Below are 20,000 nucleotides of genomic sequence, written 5' to 3'. Positions count from 1 at the left end.
GGGATTGAATTCAGGTGCATGTTAAGCATGCAGTCTACCATTGAGCTAAGTATGAAACTTAATAAATGAGTGCTCCAATCCATGTATCCCTCTGAATCTCCCACACTTCTACACAGGTACCTTCTACTCTACTAAGTTCCACCTTAGTTCCTTCCTGTTTAAACTTTAAAGAGACAGTTTGTCTTTATTTCACAAATGGGAAAACTGAGTCCAGAGAAGAGAGATTTCCTAGAGGGCTCAATAAATAAAGGCAAAAAGTGAAGTAGGTCACAGCTGAGTCTGAGACCCTAGTTTTTATGGTCTACTCAAACACCGTTAAAGACCCACTTTGCCCTTCCCTTCTGCAGTACGCCATCTTGATTCTTTATGCCCCCAAATGAAGGCTCTTGGGGAAACTCCACACAAGATTCTGCTGGTCTCAATAATACAAAGAGCATTTAAGGAGTTCTGGGGATCCTCTAGACTTTAACCTGGGTACAGAGGTCAGAGATTTGCAGGGCAATGTCTATGACCCCCAAATGGGGGGTGATTATATTGCTACTTCCATAAGGTTCTCTTTTGACCTCAGCAAAGTATCCTCTTGCAGAGAAGGGCTCCTTTAGGCTTCAAAAAAAGGGTCTGAAGGCAGTCACAGATTTTCTGACAAGTGCCTCCTTGCCATAAGCACTTCTACTCTAGAGCCACAGAGATCAGAAGCAGCTCAGGAGTCTTCTAAGGCCACTACTCATTCAAACCATCATTGAAACTTCAGGCAATAACAGAGGCATCAAGGACAATTGACAGAGCCTGGTGACCCCTTCCTTCCCCTGCTCCCTGGACAGCTACTGCCTCCCTTCTTAGGAACCCCAGATGGGAGGCAAGAACCAACTCATTGTTTTCTTCTCCTGGCTTGCTTGGACCTCCTCCTCTTTCATTTGCCCTCCTTTTTGATTCTTGATTAGATGCTTAGAACTGGAAGGGCAATCTAGTTTGACAAGCCAGGTTGGCTGGAAAGATAATTCAGAAAGTAAAGTTCTCTTAGCCCAGCCCAAAGTTCTTCTTCAAATTCATGAGACAGACTCCTCACCAGGATTTTTTGGCCATCATATAATCCAATGATGGCATCAGACTAGGAAAAAAGTCCAGCAGCATCTCTCTCCCCAGTTTAACATTGGACACTTCTGTAGAGCTTCTCTGTTTGGGCTTCTGGAATTGTCTAAATAGTCACAAAATGGGGAAAAGACCACTCATCTCCTGCTAGGTGCCCTCTAATGATTCTCTCTACCATCCTCAAAAAGGTGTGGCTTAGAGTAGGTCATGGGTCCCTGCCAAGGTCTGTCTCGACTGTTGTAATGGACAGATTGCTCAGAAAGCCACAAAGCACATCTGTCAGCCAGGGGCCTGGGGGTCCCAAGAGTGGAACCTGTTCCTCACCTTCACCTAACAGAGGGAAGAGGGTCAGGGAGCCCCATATCTTCAAACTCGGTGAACTCTGCTCAGCCTCAGCTGAAGTCAGAGAATAGAGCACCCACATCTTTAGGTTCCTGGCCTGCCTTGCCTCCTTCCAGCTCCGCCTTGGGCTCCAAGTGGGAAAGGAGAAGGAAAAGCAAAGCGAACAGAGCCGAGGCACTCCCTCCCTTCCCCCCCCCCCCTATATCAGCTGGCCAGGCCTCGGCCTCTCTCGACCCGCGGAATGAACCAAGCCAGTCAGGTAGCCCCCGGGAGCGGTGGCCGGCGGGTAAGGTCCCCCCTAGGCCGGCCTCCATACACCGCCCTCCCCCTTCCATCCCCTCCGCGCCGGCAGCGATGACATCATTCTTCCCTGACTCGGGACCGCGGACAGGCAGCAGGATGGGCGCCCAGCAAAGACTCCAAGCACGCAGGCCTAGGAGGCTGGGGGCTCTTCTGAATAGGTGGGCATAGGCGGCCCCAGAGCGGCCCCGCCCCCTCTCCCGCCGGTTCCCAAGCTCTCTCATCTGCGCCCCGGATTCTCCATCTCGCAGCCGTGCTCTCTCCTTCCCGACTCCAGTACCCCTCGCCTAGATTGACTGCTCTCTCCTCAGGAGAAGAACGGAATTCCGGGGTCCTACGTGGACCCCCTGCCCCCACCGGTCCTGTGCCCCGGCCCCACGTTCCCATCCATAGACAGTGAACTGGCTGGCCGGCAGGCCCCTCCTCCTCTACAAACCTATTCCCGTCCCTCAGACTGACTGCTCTCTGGCCCCCTCCCCCAGCTCTGAGCATCACAGGCCTCTAGGGCTAAACGCCTCCCTAACCTCTCATCCCAGCCCCTCGGGCCTGCCACCGTCGGTGCCCCATGACAGTTCCCTTCCTTTCTCCGCTATGGGCCTTCACTAGCGGTGTGCACCATTGTGCCCCTCTCGGTTCCATCCGACGGCGCTTCCCGTAGCACCCGTGGCCTGCCTCCGCTGACAGTGCTCTCCGCCCTTACAGGCCCTTTTGCTGTCACCACACGTATTCTCCCACGGTTTTCTCGTCCTGCAAGTCCCCCTCCCCCGGCGATGCGTTTTCATGTCTCTCTACCCCATACGAGGCGCTCCCTCCGCACAGTCGCCCAAGGTTTGCGTTCCTCCCTCCCCCTCAGGCAGCGCCCCCTCCCGGCCCTGGCCTGCCGCCGCCCGCCCCCTCACCAGCGGCTGCATCTCCGAGTGCGCGGTGGGCACCTGGAACCGGTCGATCTCCTCCATCATGGTGCCGGCAGGCGAGGGGGCCGGGGGCCGGGCGCGGCCAGGGACGCCGACGGGACCGCGCGGGGCGGCGGCCCCAGGAGCCGGGTGGATGGTGCAGACTAGGCCGCCCGGGTCGAGTAGGGCGGGCAGAAGGCCGGTAAGATGGAGAGGTGAGCGCCGGGCGGGAGGTTTGCAGGCGGGCTGAGGCCGGCGTGACTCCGTCGGCTTGCCCAGTGCTACAGCGACTGTGGCCCAGCCGAGCCGCAGGTCTTGCCTCGCCTCCTCCTCCGCCGCCGCCTCCTGTCAGCAGCTCAGCCACTGCGGTGACTCGGCAACTCCACTTCCGGGTCCGGGACACCGCCTGAATTTTGCATTATTCATGAGGAGGCGGTGTCTGAGCGCACAAGCACCTCCCACATGCGGGAGTTCCGAATGGCGCGGCCACTGAGCCAGTCTTGCCTGAGGGGGCGGAGCTTAGTGGAGCTGGTGGTTCCCCGCGCTGCCAGCCCCGCCTTCCCCTCGAGCCAGGAGGGGGCGTCAGAGGCGCCTGCGCCTTGGCTGCCGGTTGGTTGCTGGGTAACCGCGTCAGGGAGGAGCTGATTCCATTCTGCAAGGGCGCGGGGACCCACAGCGACGGCTGTCCCCAGAGAACCCCTGAGACTGGAAATTGAAGTGAAAGAGAACCCGGACTTCCTGTGCATGATTGAGGGGACGGACAAACTTCATGTCCTCAGGCGAGGGAGCGTTTTGTAGACGCTCCAAATTTTGAGGTGCTTCCTACGTCTTGGAAGATGCCCCACAAACAGCCACCTCGTAGGCAGGTAACACACGCGCCGACCTACTCTATCCTGGTGACCCCTGACCTTCGCTGCCAGTGACCACTGATCATACCTCTCCTACTGAATCTTCATCTTCCTTTCCCTGTTGACCCCTAACCTCCTCTCTCCGTGTGACCCCTGGCCTGTGTTCCCAGTGACCTCTGACACTGCCCCTGACCCACTTCCTACTACTCTTTCACGTGTCCTCCCCTCACCATTTCATTCCCTCACTCCGCAGACCCATCCTGACCAGCCCGTCCTCCTTTAGGAACCCCGCTCCCACCAATATGGTCCTCATTGCCCTCACATTCTTGTCCCAGAGAAATTATTTTTCCAGCCTTTTGTTATGTGCCCAGTGCTGGGCTAGGTGGAGATGCAGGCCTTTGGGAGCTTACAGAGGGAGTAGGGAGAACTGCACCGGAGACACAGAACAGAATATATGCAGGAGTTTGGTTTAGATTTTCTCTGTTGGGAGACTTGTGAGGAGAGAGTTCCGGCAAAGAAGAAGAGGAAAGAGACCCCCTTTCCTGTCCCTTCATACACTGCGCACCCAAACTGGCCCTTCCAAACTGTCCTTGTTGCCACCTGGACAGATGTCATCCCTTCTCACAGGAAACCCCAGAGTCACCCCTCTTACCTAGCCAGGACAGAGTTCTGCTTTTCTCTCAGCTTCACCTAGAGAGAGAGGTAAGGCCCAGCCTCTTGAGGAGCCTTCTCTGGTGAAGCCATTCAGTCCTTCAAGAATCACTTTTTCCAAACCCTTTATGAATTATCACCTTGGGACTAATACGCAGTTTCTGGCTTTGGGAGGCAGGACTTCTGTTTATTTATTCTAAGTTTCCCTCACTCAGGCCTAGGTATTTTGAGGTTCAGAGAGCAAATCTGTGTCCATGCTGTTTGTGACTTTATATATCTTGGTCTGGACTTTTGCTAAGCAAAAGGACTTAAGCAAAGGAGCTTTTCTCCTTTGTTTCTTTCACCCAGCCTTCCTTAGCAGATGGACCCATTATTCTTTGATCTCTGCAGCCATGGGGAGGCTATTATTCCAGCATGGCCTTGCCCTCTTTTTATGTTAGGATTGAACTGTGTTTCAAAACTCGTGCACTGTGCTTGGGCCTACTGACTCTTAATTTACATACTGACCCATCGCCACAATCAAGATATAGGACATTTCCTCTACCCCCAAAAGTTTCTTTGTGGCTCATCTCAGTCAGTTCTCCCCAACCTCCGAGACCCAGGTGATTTGTTTTCTATCATTACAGATTAGATTTTTCTAGCACTTGCAGTTTGAACAAGCTTGGGAATCAGTTTCCCCAGCCCATTAGGCTAGGTAAACTGAGACCAGAGTGAGGTGACAGCAGACAGGAAACACAAACCTGGGTCACCGGCCTTGCACACATTAGCACTGCCCCTTGGAGGGAAGGGTTGTTTTGTAACAGTGTAATTATGTGTGTGTGGAGTGTGAGAAAAAGCTGAGTTGTGCTAGGTTGTATTCATCATCCTCTTGTCTCAGCAAGGCCCAGGCTGGGTCAATGGTGAGCAGGGTGGGGGACAACCTGGAGAGATTTGAGAAGTCCCTGTCCTCTGGGAACTCAGTCCAATAGGGTAGACAGAACCCAGGCATACAAAGATAAGGGAGGATGAGATCCCTGGGGCTGAGAGCGAGAGAGAAATACAGGTTGGAGCCGCAGCAAAGCTTCAGGGATGACTTGGATGCTCCCAGTGGAGGGGAAAGGTCAGGACTGGGTTTGTTAGGGGACAGAGAAGAGTTTAAACTCCATTGTTTATGTTGCTCCACTGACCAGACCTTTTATTGGCTCCCTCTTGCTCTCAGGATAAAGTCCCAAAAGTTCACCTTGCTTTGCATGGCCTACAAGGCCTCGCAAGGTCTAGCCTTTGCTACCCACCCTACTTCAGTTCTCATCATTGTTCTTTGAAGATTCCACAATCCCAGCACACTGAACTGCCCTCACTTCCTGGAAAGTGACAGTGACACTGCCTGTCTCCTCTAGGCCTTTGAAATTGCTGTTTCTTATGCCTGCCTGGTACAGTCTTTTCGGTCTGCTGCCAACTGCTCCATGCCACCCTGCCCCAAATCTCTCCATCTCTCTTTCATACGTCACATCTCAGTTTGCCCATCATATTCTCCTACAAGGGATTAAGTCCCCTTTCTGGAGGCAGGATAGGGTGATATCCCCACTAGACTATAAACTCTGGGGTGGCAAGGATCATGTCTGTGTCATTCATTGTTGATTCCCCTGAACCTAGCACCATACCTGGAATATACTAAATTCTAAAAATTAGTTGAATGTGAATTCTGAATGCTTCAAGTTGTTCTTTGGAAATTTTGATCTGATTGTGTTTAAAGGATAGAAAGGAGTGAGCCTGGAATGAGGAGGCTAGTGGGGAGTGATAACAAGGAGATGCCACTGGAGAAGCACACTTTTTGGGGTTCATGTTTATATCTGCTTTGGTAGTAGGGCTATGAATGATTCAAATTTGAACCACATGTAGCCATGCCTTAAGAGCTGGGTGTTGGAAATTAAGAGGACGAAAATTCTGATGACGTAAATAGTTATTCTCATTCAACAATTATTTATTGAGCACCTACTAATGCCAGGTACTGTTCTAGGTTATCGGTGATAATAGCAGCAAACAAAACAAACAAAAATCTCGACATCATGGAGCTTATCTTTTAGTTGGAGGTAAACTGTCAATAAACAAACAAGTAAAATACGTAGTTTCTCAGATGGTGATAGGTGTCAAGGAGAAAAATAAAGCAGGGAAATAAATGGACTAGGAAGTTCAGGGAACCAGAAGATTATGATTTAAATGTAGCGGTCAGGGAAGGCTTCACGGAGGTGACATTTGGGAAAGACCTGATGGAAGTGAAAGAGTTAGTTATGTGCTATCTGTGGGAGAAAGCATTCCAGACAGAGGGCATAGAAATTGTAAAGTTCCTGAGATGGGAGCTTCCTTACACATGTTCTGGATCACAAAGGAAGGGAGAAGGAAAGTGGCAAGAAATAGGTCAGAGACGTTTATCCCTCTACTCTGTAGGGTTAATCAAATAACCACAGCATATTAAACTGATTATGACGAAGCTCCATGAATCATAATTTGTAATTAAAATGCATGACTGTCAGGCACCATAAACCACGACCAGCTCAAGCCATCACTGGTAATACCCCAATAACAAAGTGTCCTTCCTGAAAATTTTGAGAATTCCCACTGGCTGCATGTACGTGTGCAAGAGGAGCTCTGCATCGTGGCCAAACATTGCCTGGCAGCCAGACTTCTTAGTAGAGAACTGAATTAGAGTCTTCTGCGAGCTCCAGTTAAAAGCTAATTTTAGTTTATGACTAACACATTTTAGTATTCCTTTATAACTCAGTTACCACACCCACAAAAAATCAAAGCCTGGAATTTTGCATCATTTGCCTGCAGGAGCCAAAGAAAAGAAGTTACATCTTTGGATCATTTTGTAGTCTCTTCAGAGGCCCCTCTGGGACAATACTCTTAGAAATATTGATCTTAATGAGGTGTGACTAGGGTAGGGGCTAGTGGACAGGAATGGGTGGAGGGTCAAAAGAGAGTCTTAGATGAGTCAGAGATTTTCAGTCTGATGACTGGGCCTGGGATCCACAGAAAAAAGAATGGGAGGAGGTGAGCAGAACCTAAGGGAAGTTGATACATTTCAGTATATCTAAAGTAAGATGCTTTCTCTTGTGACCCTTCTCCTCAGTGTCATCCTCTCCTCCCCACATTCCCACATCCCCACATCCCCACATCCTCTTACCTTCCCCAGCCCTAGATAGAATCCTTTGCCCCTTTACTTCCTAAATCTCTCAAATCAGACCACTCTTTTCATATTCACAGCCACCCCTCTAGCCCACCTGCAGTCGCTTCTCACCTAGAGTGTGTAAAGGCCTTGTAACTGGTGTTCCCCTCATCCGCTCAGGTCCCTTCCAGTCCATTCTCAACACTGCACCAAGCGATCTTTTCAAACTGGTGATCTGGTGCTCCCTTCGGCAGCACATATACTAAAATTGGAAAGATACAGAAAAGATTAGCATGACCCCTGCGCAAGGATGACACGAAAATTCATGAAGCGTTCCATATTAAAAAAAAAACAACCTGGTGCTCTGATTATGTCATCCCCCACTCAGAACCCTTCTGTGACTTCCTACTGCTCTTAGGATAGAGACTGAATTTTTAGATAACCCTTCAGGGGCTGAGGTCTGCTTGGGTCTCTAAGCCTGAACTTGTACCACTCTTCCCCTCTTACTGCTGTACTTCAGTTCTATGTGTTGTCCCTTCTTTCTGGAGCTCTCTTCATGCCTTCCCTCATCCATGTACTCACTCTTAAGATTCCAGCCCAAACATCAGTCCCCACAACCACCTTAACACAGAGAAAATCTCCTCTGTTATAGTCTCATTGCTCTTAATCCTTTCTTCCACAGCATCCTTCCCAGTGTGTGATTATTTCCTTGTTTGTGTAATTATTTGATTATGTATGTCTCTCCCATTAGACCATGAGCTCATTGGGAGCAGGACCTGTGGATCTGTTTGCTCACATCTGTATTGTCAGCTCCTAACACAGTAGCCATCACGTTAGATGCTCTCAGTGAATGATTACTGAATGAATGATGAAGTAGCATAGGGTACTATGGAAGCATGTGGTAGGAGATCCTAACACTGATCCTGGAGGAATCGGGGAGGATTTCTAGGAGGAACATCTTTAAGGTTTTGACAGAGGAAGAAGAGTCCAAAACGTAGAGTAAGAAGGAGTGACCAGAGAGGTTAGACGACTACGAGGAAGAATCACGTCTTTCTGGGGAGGAGTGTGTTTATAGTGTGTTTATAGTGTTTATACGTTATGTGGTCAGTCATGTTGCCTCTGCTAAGAAAGATAAGAACTAGACACAGCCAACAGATTTAATAATTAGGAAGTCACTGGGGACCTTGGAAAGAACAATTTCAAACATTAAAGCCAGACTGAATTGAGCTAAGAAGCAGGCAGTAAAGGCCATGTAGACAAGGTTTTTTTTTTTAAGAGGTGAAAGTAAGATTTGGATATGTTAAACGCTGAGGGGAGACATTTGCTGGGCATGGATACAGAGACGCTGAAGATGAAGGAGCTAAAATGAAGACTAGAGCCAAGTGTCTGAGGAGGTGGGGGTGAATCAGCTGGGGACAAGAGGTGGAACACTTTGTAACAGAAGAGGAGAAAGGAGGGAGGGATGGATGCAGATAATTTAGAGGGTTGGTGTGACTAGGGTAACAGGAAGTTAAGAGGGTTTTCTCTTCTCTTCCCCTAGCAGTGCTATAGAATTCCTTCTGGAAGTGATAACCAGAAAACAAATTTTGCCAATGGCTGTTCCATTTTGTTATGATTACAGTCATGCTGTTTTCAGAGTTATGGTCTAAGGTTTGTCACGCACAATTATCAGATTATAAAACAGCTGTGAGCTTTTGAGGCCAGAACCTGGTCTCCTCCCCTGTTTACCGTGGAGCCTAGCACATTGTTAGTACTCAGTACATGTCAGGTACTTGAATAATAATGGCAGAGGTGTCTTGTGCTTATCCGTGGGCCTTGCAGCCAGCAGGCTGACGCTGAAGAGGAATTTTGGTTCTCTGGCTCCAGCTGTGAGCAAGCCATATGAAACTGTTTTCTGCCAGTTAGGAACTTGTATGGAGCATTCAGTCTTCCTAGTCGCTGAGACAGAGTTGTATGGAAGGAGCAAGCAAAGGACATGGCCGTTGATCAAACTGCCTTGACTTCACTGCTTTGTGTCTCACAACACTTTGTCCTATTCATGGAGTCACTGGATTCTGCTTTGTATGGTGGGTTTATGTCTTCCATTTACTTATAGATTTGAGAACCCTAGGATTGGGACCAACTCAACCTTTATTCTTCTTCAGCTGTCATCCTAGCATCTGGTGCATAGTAAACGCTTAATAAATACTGGAAGAATAAATGATGAGTGAATGACTTAGTTGGTGAGTCAATAAATGACTGATGGAAAGGTATGCACTGCATTACTCTGAACCCTAACTTTTCCTTCTGGGCCTGCAGAAGCAGCAGCTCATGCCTCCTTTGTTCTAGCCAAAGCACCTAATTCTCTTAATTACATAGGGACCCTACTGATGTTAAGCTTATTTGCCTACTTTTATTTTTGCCTCACATCCATTTTCTCATTTATTTTTTTCCATCCATACATTCAGCCTCAAATCTTGCTTTGGAACAAATTGGAATATAAATGGATAAAACAAGTCTGCTAATCCCTGGGCAGACACTTGGTTCCAAGCCCTTGTATCTTTGTTACTGATTTTGTTCCCTCCGCCTGGAATGCCCAAGTCTTTCCTACTTCTTCTGCCTTTTATGAGCCTGGCAAACTTTAAGGCACATGTATTTTAGTTAAGCTCTGTAAGTTACAAAGAATAGAATCTCACACTAGTTAACCTCAAGTAAAAGGGGTGGGTGGGTGAAGGGGAAGGTGTGTATGTGGGGGTTTGTGGGTGGGTATTAAAAATAGATAGCCTAGAATTAGAACTGGAAAACTATTAGTTCTGAAAGAAATACAGGTACTCATTACTTTCTCCATCTCTCTTATGACCTCTCTATTTTTCTTAGCAACTGTAGTTCATTCTCTATTTTCATTTCCCAACCAGCCACCTTTTCTATGGTTTCTGCTCCCTCATAATTCAATGTGTTGTCAGCTCATCATGGCCACTCTGGCCTCTTCTATCTCACAAGCATCTCCATCAGAATTTCCATCCATCCACCAGTTCTCTTTGTAGTCCCAGTTCAAACTCTTAGAGAAGAAATCTAATTGTCCTGAGCTCACCTGTTCATTGCTAAGCTGTATCAGGGAGGGACAAGATCCTATGACTCTCTAAGCAGCCAAAGCTGTGAGCAGAGCAATTTCCCTTAGAAAGAGATATGGTCTTTCCTGGGCTCCTCCTTTGCAAGGAATAACCTCCAAAGTAACTTCTACATTGCTTGGGATAAATCTCTCATACATTGTGCAGAAAGGGCCTCAGATCTTTTCCAACCCAATACCTCCATTCAGGACTGATATTTACATTACAAAAGATTCAGTCCTTTACAAAAGCCTTTAGGCTTTTTTTTTTTTTAAATAGCGCATTTCTGCAATGAATTTTAAAATGCATCACATTTTATGTATAATCTTTAAAGGTTTTGATATAGGAGACTTATATTCTGGCCATGATGGAGCAATTCATGCTGGATTTATCATCCCACTATAAACAACTGTCATCCTGGACACAATATATGAGGCAGCTGTTTTAGGCATTCCCTCAGGACAGTGATTCCTGAGGGAAGGAAAACACTCAGAATGAGTCACATGCTTACCCTTGCTTTATGCCTTGGGTCAAATTCTTGATCATGGCTCAGGAAGAGAGATGCAAAGGAGACCACAGTGATACCAGTGAGATAACCCAATGTTGGAATTAGCAGACAATGACTTTAAGCCAGCTGTTAGAAATATATTTATGGACTTAAAATATTGATTTAATGGATGGAGAACTAATCAAAAAATGGAAACAATAAAAAAATAAATATCAGAAATGAAAAATGTATTGGATGGGCCTAAATAGTGAATATGAAGATGGAGCCATTGAAATTATCCAATCTGAAGAACAGAGAAAAACAAGGTTAAAAAAACAAAAAAGAGCCTTAGTGACCTGTGGGAATATGTCACATATGTATCTGGAACATATAAGAAGCTGGAGTCCCAGAAGGAAAGAGAGGAAGGGGAAAAATAGTTGAAATAATGGTCAAAAATTTATTAAATTTGGTGGAAAACATACAGTATTATCAGAAGCTCAGTGAGTCCACATTTAGGTCCCTCACAGTCAAAATACTGAAAACCAAAGATAAAAATAAAATCTTGACAGTAGCCAGAGAAAAATTACATAATGCATAGAGTGGAATAATATGATCATGGCTGACTTCCCATTGTAAACAAGAGAAGTCAGAAGACAAGGAATGTCATAGTTAACACAGTGAAAGAAAATTACTGCCAAGGCAGAATTCTATATCCAACAAAAATATTCCTCAAAAAGAAGAGTTAAATAAATACATTTTCAGATAAACTAAAGTTGATAGAAGTTATCAGCAGACCTTCACCACAAGAAGTATGGAAGGGAGTTCTTTAGGATGAAGGAAAATGATACCTGATGGAAGCTCTATCTGTTGGAAGGACCAAAAAGTAGTGGCAGTAGTAAATGTATGGCCAAAGATAAAAGGCTAGACTTCTTTTTTTTTTTTTTTGCTTCTCTTTTCTTAAAAGGCATATGACTGCTTAAAGCAAAAATAATACCAGTGTCAGATGGGGCTTATAATTTGTATAGAAATAAAATACCTGACAATAGGGCAAAGGATGAGGTTGTAGTGGTAAATTGAATTAAGATGTTATAAGGTTATTACATTGTGAAATATGAAGTGATAGGTTATTTATTCTTAGTAGACTAGGCCAGGTTTAGGATGCATATTGTAAACCTTACAACAACCACTAGAAAGTAATACAAGAAGGGTCAGCTAAAAAAGCCGATAGAGAAAATAAAGTGAAATACTAAAAAACTCAATTAACACAAAAGAAGGCAGAAGATGAACAGAGGAACAAAAGCAGATGAAAAACAGAAAACAAAGGGCAATATGGTAAAAACAACCATACCAATACTTTCAAGTAAAAGCCAGAGTTTATCAACCTAGGGGGAAAAAAAGCAAGACCCAACTATATGCTGCTTATAAGAAATATATTTTAAATGTAAAGAAATTTTTAAAAGAAAAGAATGGAAAAGTACACCATGCAAATAGCAAGCATAAGAAAGTTGCATGGCTGTAGCATTATCAGAACTAAGTAGGTTTCAAGACAAGGAGTGTTTCCAAAGATAAATAGGGACATTTCATAATGATAAAAGGTCAATTCAAGAGGTAATATAAAATCACAAATGTGTACATACCTATTATAGCACTGCAAGATACATGAATCAAAAACTGAAAGAGCTAAAGGGAGAAATAGAAAAATATAAAATAATAGTTGCAGATTTTAACACTCTTCTCTCAGTAATTGAAGATGTAGATCTGTTAACCAACTTGACATAATTAACATTTATAGAACACTACACTCAAGAACTGAAGAATGTTAAAAAAAAAATAGACCGTATGTTAGGACATACAGTGAGTCTCAATACAATTCAAAAGATTAGTATCTCACAGATTTTAATTCAAATTCAACCTCCATCCATGACAAAAAGAATCTCAGCATACTAAGAACAGTTTGACCAAAGTGGAATTAAATTAAAAATAAATAGCAGTATCCTTAAAATCCCCAAATATTTAGAAATTAAAGAATGCACTTCTAAATGTAAAAAAAAAGCACAAGGGAAATTAGAAAACATTTTTAATTGGATGGTAATGAAAATATAACATCACAAATTGTGGCATCATGCTAAAGTTGTACTTAATGAAAATGTATAGCTTTAAATGCCTATTTTAGAAAAGAAGAAAGATTTTATAAGCTGCAAGTATGTACTGTCCAACATGGAGAATATAGCCAATATTTTATATACTCCAATATAAATGGAGTATAACCTTTAAAAATTTGTGAATCATTGTGTACCTGTAACATATTGTACATCAACTATACTTCAATTTAAAAAATAAGATATTGTAAATTTTTTAAAAAGAATCATTCAACAAAAAAAAGAAGATTTTAAATCAATTCTGAATTTCAACCTTAAGAAAACACAAAAAGATGAGCAAATTAGATCCAGAATAATAGAATAATAAAATTTATTTCAATCCCATTTATTAATTTATTCATTTCACTGTTTCATAGACACATACAGAAAATTAATAAAATCAGAAGTTGGTTCTTTGAAAAGATTGATAAAATTGATGAAACTTAGCAAGGCTCATCAAGATAAAAAGAAAACACAACAGCTAATATCAGGAGAGAAAATGAGGTATCATTATAGATTGTATAAATATTAAAAAGGATAATAAAGGAATATTATCAACAAGTTTATGGTGATAAATTCAACAACTTGAATGGACAAATTTCTTGAAAAACATAGTTTACCTTAATTGACACAAAAATACATGGAAAATATGAAGAATCCTTATTTAGAGAAAGTAAATTTGCAATTTAAAATCTTCCCACAAAGAAACTCCAGGCCAAATGGTTTCACTGTATTATATCAAATATGTAAAGAATAAGTAACACCAATCTTACACAAAATCTTACAGAAAATAGAAAAGGGAAAAAGCCCCAACTTATTTGATGATGTCAGCATAACTCTGATATCAAAATCAAAGCTGTTACAAGAAAAGAGGAGAGGCCAATATGTTTCATGAACATAAATGCAAAAAAAATCCAACAAAATATTAGCAAATATGTTCCAGCAATATATAGAAATAATAAAATATCAGACCAAGTGGGGTTTATTCCAATAAGAGAAAGTTAGCTTAACATTAAAAACTCAACATATTTCTTCACATTACCAGAAAAAAAGGGAGAAAAATCAGATGATAACATCCTAATAGATTCAGAAAAAAAGTTGACAAAATTCATCATCCATCTACAAAAGATTAGAATAAGAGCCAAATGAGATGATGTATTCTAAAGTGTTTGGGAAAGTGAATGATGCTGTATAAGTGGAAGGTATTTTTATTTCCATCCCTCTGCTGTGACACTCTTGAGATTTATAGCTTCCTTTCTGACAAGGATTTCATGGCACCTGGACAACATACTTTTCAACTATTCAATAAATCCCTCAGAATGGGACTCAATTGCCATGCATAGCAGACCATGATAAAATAATAAAATAATAATACTGCCACTGTAACATGAGGGCTTACTGAGTGCTGGGCTCTAAGTAAGATTCTCTTCATGCATTGTTTTATTTTATCCTCACAGCAAGTCTGAGGATGTTGTTGAAATATGTGTTACAGTTCTTGTGAGAGCAACCTGGATCCCAGGAGAGACCAAGCAGCACTCAGAGAGCTAAAGAACTCCAGCAGGTACAGAGGCGTCTCTGTCTGTAGGTTTACACAGGCCTTTATAGGCTGCCAGTTTTACACTTCTCAACGTCATATGCAAATAAAGTATAACAGAAGTTGACCAACTAGGAACAAGCTTTGTAGAAATAGACCAATCAGGAGTGAGAGAAATAACCAATCAGGAGTGAGCTCCATGCAAATGAAGTACTACAAATGGACCAATCAGAGGTTAGGGAAGTGGACCAATCAGAAGTGAGAGTAATAACCAATCAGGAGTGAAGGAAATAACCAATCAGAAGTGAGATCAGGGAACCAATAGAATTTTAGTGGTAAGTAAGGAGTTTCAGAGGCAAAAAGCGAGATAGAGCCTCTGGGCCAGGAAACCGGATGGTGCTGGCAGGAGAGTAGTGGTCCTGCTTGGGGGTCCTGCTGGTTTATTATGGGGCTTCCTGCCTCAAGGAGGGCACTAATATTTTTCTCTACCTTATAAATGAGAGAATGAGAATTAGGGACTAAATACCTTACTCAAGGTCACACATGTAGTTCGTGGCAGAGTCTGGAATCCAACCAAGGCTTACTCTAGAGCTTCAGATTTTGAATGCTACCCTGCCTTGCCTTCTGTGGCCTTATCTCAGCAGGGTCCCGTAGAGTTGGCTTCTTCCCTCTTGGGCTTTCAGGGAGGCAGGAGCATGGTCTCATGTTCCTTTTACTGCGTTTTGTGCACTGTAAACACAACATTAATAGGGGGGGAAAAACCCTGTTGAACTGGATTTTCTTGATTCTTAAAATTCTTTTTTTTTTTTGATTCTTAAAATTCTTATTAGCATTTTAAGTTATAAAAGTAATGCACATTCACGTTTGAAATATTAAAACCATTAGAATGAGTACAAGGTGAACAGTATTGGTTCCTTCCGCACAATTTTCCAGTCGCATTTCCTGGACCAAACCACTATCAACAGAATCTATATATTCTTCCAGAAATTTTGCCTCTATATGCAAATACACACACACACATATTCTTAAAGTAAGCAGATGGGTCATCTATTTATGTAACTTGCCTGGACAGCTTTCCATAACAATACATGAAAGTTTACCTCATTCTTTTAAAAATATGGATAATATCCCATTGAATGGGTATACCGTAATATACTTAACTAGGCCCCTATCAATGAATATTTAATTTTTTTCCATTTTAAAAATACTGCCAAAAATGCTACAGCAAGTACTTTCATACATACATCTTCTGCATATGTATGAGTATTTCTGTAAGAAAAATTCAGGAAAGCAGAGTTGCCGAGTTGAGGGATATCTGAATTTAAAATTTTGGCAGGTATTGTCAAATAACCCTACAAAAAGTTTGAATTAGTTGGCATACCCACAATAGTGTATGATCGTGCCTATTACCCTGCACCTAGAGTTTCAAAATTTTGACATCTCTTTCAGCTATATTTGTTGAAGCTCTTCTGTGTGCTTTAGACACTGCACTAGGCTCGGGGATTTGAAATGCAGTCAGTGTAGCTGGAGGAAGATTTGTTGGTAAATTACCTTTCCTTTGGGACTAAGACCTTTTACCCTTTTAGAAACGGAAACTGCAAGCTGGTGAGATATTTAGTTTCAATTTAGCCTAATGGAAACCTGTTAGTGAGTTTTAAAATAAGGACCAAGACAACTGAAATGGTAAACGAAGTCTCCTGGGCCCCAGGAAGGAGGATGCACCGTCTGTGGGTTTGCATGCTTCCAAGAGCCACTCTTTCCAGGAACAAACATGTTTCGGCATTGAACTCTTGGCTGGACATGTGAGCTGCTGAAGCCTCTAGTCATCCCTAGGGCAGGTGCTTCCTAGTTAGCAAAGGGCCACACAGATCCTGTGTGGCTGAGGGCAGAGCAGGGTCTATAAATTGGAATAATAATGCTGCCAACAACTATCATTTATGGGGCAGAAACTCCAGCCAGGCACCATTCTATGCATTTTATGTGCATTGACTCATTTAATCTTCATAACGAGCCTATGATTGTAATTGGGAGGGTATTTTTATGATGCCTATTTAAAAGATAAGGATACCGAGGTTCAGAGAAGACAAGTAACTTAGCTAGAGTCATAGACCTAGAAGATGGCAGGGAAGGAACTCAAACCCACATTTGGGCCCCATGGGTACATATGATCATATACCTGTTTTTTAAATATTGTATCTTCATGTCAGGGAGCAGTTTAAGAATTTTTGATCTCCTTACCCCTAAAATATGCTCAGGGACAGATGGGTTGCTTACACTGTTCTAAGTGCAGGTAAATGCCCAGTAGGTGGTAACGATAATCATCTGTTACATTGACCAGAATTTTCATTTTCAAAGCACCCTTCCATGGTTGTGGCAGGAAAAGAGTTGGAGATGAGGTGGATGCTGTGTCAGGGAGCTTGGGATTCATCTCATGGCTGATGGGGAGCCTTTGGTAGCTTTAAATCAGGAGAAATTAAATCAGATTTATATTTTAGGAAGATCACTTATAGATAGTGATTTAAAGTGTGGGTTTAAATCCTGGTTACTTTGGGGTCAGTTGCTTGATCTTGCTATGCCCCTGTGAAATAGGAATAACGATAGCTCCTTCCGCATAGGGTGGTTGTGGGGATTAAATGAGATAATATAGATAAATTGCTTAGTAAATTTGTGGCCCAAAGTAAGTGCTCAATAGCTGAAAATGATGACAGATAAAGGATTATTAGAGTGGAGAGAAACTGGAGTTGGGAGAAACAAATACAGTTTAGCAAGAGATAGTAAGGGCATAAGAGGGTATAAATAGAGAGGCTGGTTGTGAAAGATAGTAAAGCGATGGAATTGTTAGACTTTGAAATATGAGGCTGGTAAGAAGGTGAGGAAGGATATCTTTGATGACCCCCAGTTTCCAACCTGGGTGCCTGAATGATGGTGCACTTGAGTAAGACAGGAAATACTGGAGGAGATAGAAATTTGGGGGTGGCTGAGTGTGGGAAAAGAACATAATGAGGTTGGTTTTTAAGATACTGAGTTTGAGTACTCTGTCAGCAATTTGAACACGAGGTTCTAGAAAGTCTAAGCTACAGAAGTGGATTTGAGCGTCATCATAAGGTGGAAGATGAATCTATGAGTTGGGGGTAAGAGCACACAACGGGAGTGTGTAGTAATAGAAGTCTAGAGAGTCAAGTATACATTCCTGGAGGGGTCAAGGATGTTGAGAAAGGACTATTGGAGAGGCTGGTGACATGGAAATGGAAGTGGAGAGGTTTCAAGAAGGAGCAAGGGGACCCCCAGCAATGTCTGGCCCTGTAAGAGAACTGAGAAGTGACCTCTAGGCAGCTGAGTTCTTACCAGTTCCTGCCCTCAGGATGCTCACACTAAAACCTGTAACAATGAGTGTAGAAAAATTCTCTACTATGAAGCCTGGGATGTCTGTTATCCCATTGATCACCAGGGTTACTTTGACTGTCATGGCGGGGTTCCTATTCTGGCACCACTCCTCCATAGACTCATCCCTTGATGAAATAGAATGACCTGTCCAAGAGTAGAGCATCTTCTTTGGTCAGTGTGTTAGAATGGTGGACCTCCCTTGCTGGAATCTCCAAGCTGCCTCTGGTGTACATTGCAGTGTTATGGTTCTTTTCATAATACTGTCCCCTTTTGCAGACCAAAACCCAGAGACACCAGAGTGTCTATTTAAAGATACATTTCATCCTTCATCTCACAACAGCCAGTGCTTATGGTGATGATGGGAGGTGAAGCAGAGCCTTGCTCAGAGTGAGGCAATGAAGAGTAGAGGAGGGTAGGAGAAAGGTCAGGATGAGATAAAGGGCTAGTGAAGGCTAGCTGGGTAGGGGTTTTTCTGGTTAGGCAGAGATAGTGGGAACAGGGAGGGAGAAGGGGAAGATGGCATTCTTGGCAGTAAGAATGGTAAAAGCAAGGGTGTAGAGGTGGGAAAGCAGGGGCCAAGCTTAGGAAATGTGAGTAGTCTTGCTGGGCTGCACCTCAGAGTGGGGGGAAAGCAGGCTGGAATGGAGACGTGGGGCCACACAGTAGAGTTCTGAGGGTCAGAGGAGGGAGTTTGGGCTTGTTGCTTCTGCGGTTTGACAGCTTCTGGGAGGAACCATCAAAAACTTTCCAGGAATTCATGCTTGTCTGTCTCAGGCTTCTCCTGCCGGAGGACCAAGGGCCCAAAGTGGCAGCCTGACATTCAATCTCCCTTGCCACGGTTGGGAAGTCAGGACTGTAGCTGATTTCATTGGCCTGTTTTGCATTTATTATAGTGTGGCTTTTATAGTGTGTTAATTGAAATATTTCCAACTGCCAAAAACAATTACACTCAAATTGCCTTGTCAGTTCTTTTATTGCCAGATAAATGTTTTACAGACATATTTACGGGGGGCAATGGTAACTGGATCTCATTTTCTATTTATGGCTGGCAGTTTGGATTTGAGTTAGCCCTCCAGTTCTCTGTTGTGCGCCAGAAAGCTGTTGGACATTATGATCCTTCCATCTCATTACCTTAGGGATCAGAGGCTCTCCAAAGGAAAGCGACTTTCTGGCTCATGCTGCTTAGCCTCAAAGAAGGGTTCCCATCGCTGGAAACCTTGGCAACCTGGCAGAAATCTGAATCCTGCTGCCTGCCCCACCGGCAACAATCCCAGGCCAAGCCAAGACATGCCCTTCTTTCCTCCTGGAATCCCTTTCCTCCCCTCTGCCATCAAAGTCTCTTCCAAAGACCCTGCCACGGAAGAGCCGTAAGAGCCTAGCTGGTCTAACTCCCTCGCTTTGCATTTGGGAAACCGAGGCCCAGACGTCCCCCAAGATCACACAGGCGGTGAGCGAGAGCCAGAGGCAGAGGTCTCTGCCCAGTGTGCCATGCTGCCACCAACATGTGCCCTTTGGCTTCTCTGCTATCTTGACCCCTCCTTCAGGGCTCTAGACTTTCTTATTCCAAGAGCCCCTCCTTCACATCCCCAGCCTCCACTGATCTCCCTTCTGCTTCATCACCAGTAACACCTATTTGTTCTGTGTAAGTACTGCAGGGTTTTGGCTTGTTGGTAGAACAATTTACTGTCTCTGTCATTGTTCTGCTCTTGCCATTATACATGCTGTGTTTTTTTTTTAAGATTCCACATATGAGTGGCTTACTTCACTGAGAATAACAGTCTCCAGCTCCACCTATGTTGCTGCAAATGGCATTATTTTATTTTTTTTATGGCTGAGTAGTATTCCGCTGTATAAATATACCACAGCTTCTTTATCTAGTCATCTATCGATGGACATTTAGATTGTTTCCATGTCTTAGGTATTATAAATGTGCTGCTGTGAACACTGGGATGCATGTGTCTTTTTGAATTACGGTTCCCTCTGGTTATATGCCCAGGAGTGGGATTGCTGGATCATATGTTAAGCCTGTTTTTAGTCTTTTGAGAAATTTCCATACTGTTTTCCACAGTGGCTGCACCAAACTACATTCCCTCCAATAATGTA

The 20,000-nt window shown here is 43.7% G+C and overlaps 2 protein-coding genes and 1 non-coding gene across 9 annotated transcripts in view; 2 read left to right on the top strand and 1 right to left on the bottom strand.

Annotated features, from left to right (window-relative positions):
• Window positions 1–3,010, bottom strand: part of FAM219A (family with sequence similarity 219 member A) — a 49,805-nt gene extending 46,795 nt beyond the window's left edge. For 4 of the 7 annotated variants that reach the window (XM_006216802.4, XM_006216803.4, XM_006216804.4 and 1 more), the window contains exon 1: window positions 2,631–3,010. In XM_006216802.4, the coding sequence (XP_006216864.1) occupies window positions 2,631–2,690 (60 nt within the window). In that variant the 5' untranslated portion in view covers window positions 2,691–3,010. The remainder of the gene's footprint in view (window positions 1–2,630) is intronic. The other 3 variants (XM_031676630.2, XM_072959236.1, XM_031676631.2) reach the window with 1 other exon arrangement.
• Window positions 3,011–3,236: 226 nt separating this feature from the next.
• DNAI1 (dynein axonemal intermediate chain 1) overlaps window positions 3,237–20,000 on the top strand; it is a 55,000-nt gene continuing 38,236 nt past the window's right edge. Inside the window, exon 1 of the mRNA XM_072959230.1 lies at window positions 3,237–3,490. Coding sequence (XP_072815331.1) covers window positions 3,461–3,490 — 30 coding nt within the window. The 5' untranslated portion in view covers window positions 3,237–3,460. The remainder of the gene's footprint in view (window positions 3,491–20,000) is intronic.
• LOC116279989 (U6 spliceosomal RNA) lies at window positions 7,507–7,613 on the top strand. Its single transcript, XR_004189312.1, has one exon. It is a non-coding gene; the product is annotated as a U6 spliceosomal RNA (small nuclear RNA).

The sequence above is a fragment of the Vicugna pacos genome, chromosome 4 (genome assembly GCF_048564905.1).
Source record: "Vicugna pacos chromosome 4, VicPac4, whole genome shotgun sequence".
Lineage (NCBI taxonomy): Eukaryota > Metazoa > Chordata > Mammalia > Artiodactyla > Camelidae > Vicugna > Vicugna pacos.
Note: the sequence above shows the minus strand (reverse complement) of the source record. Positions and strands in the feature narration are given on the sequence as shown.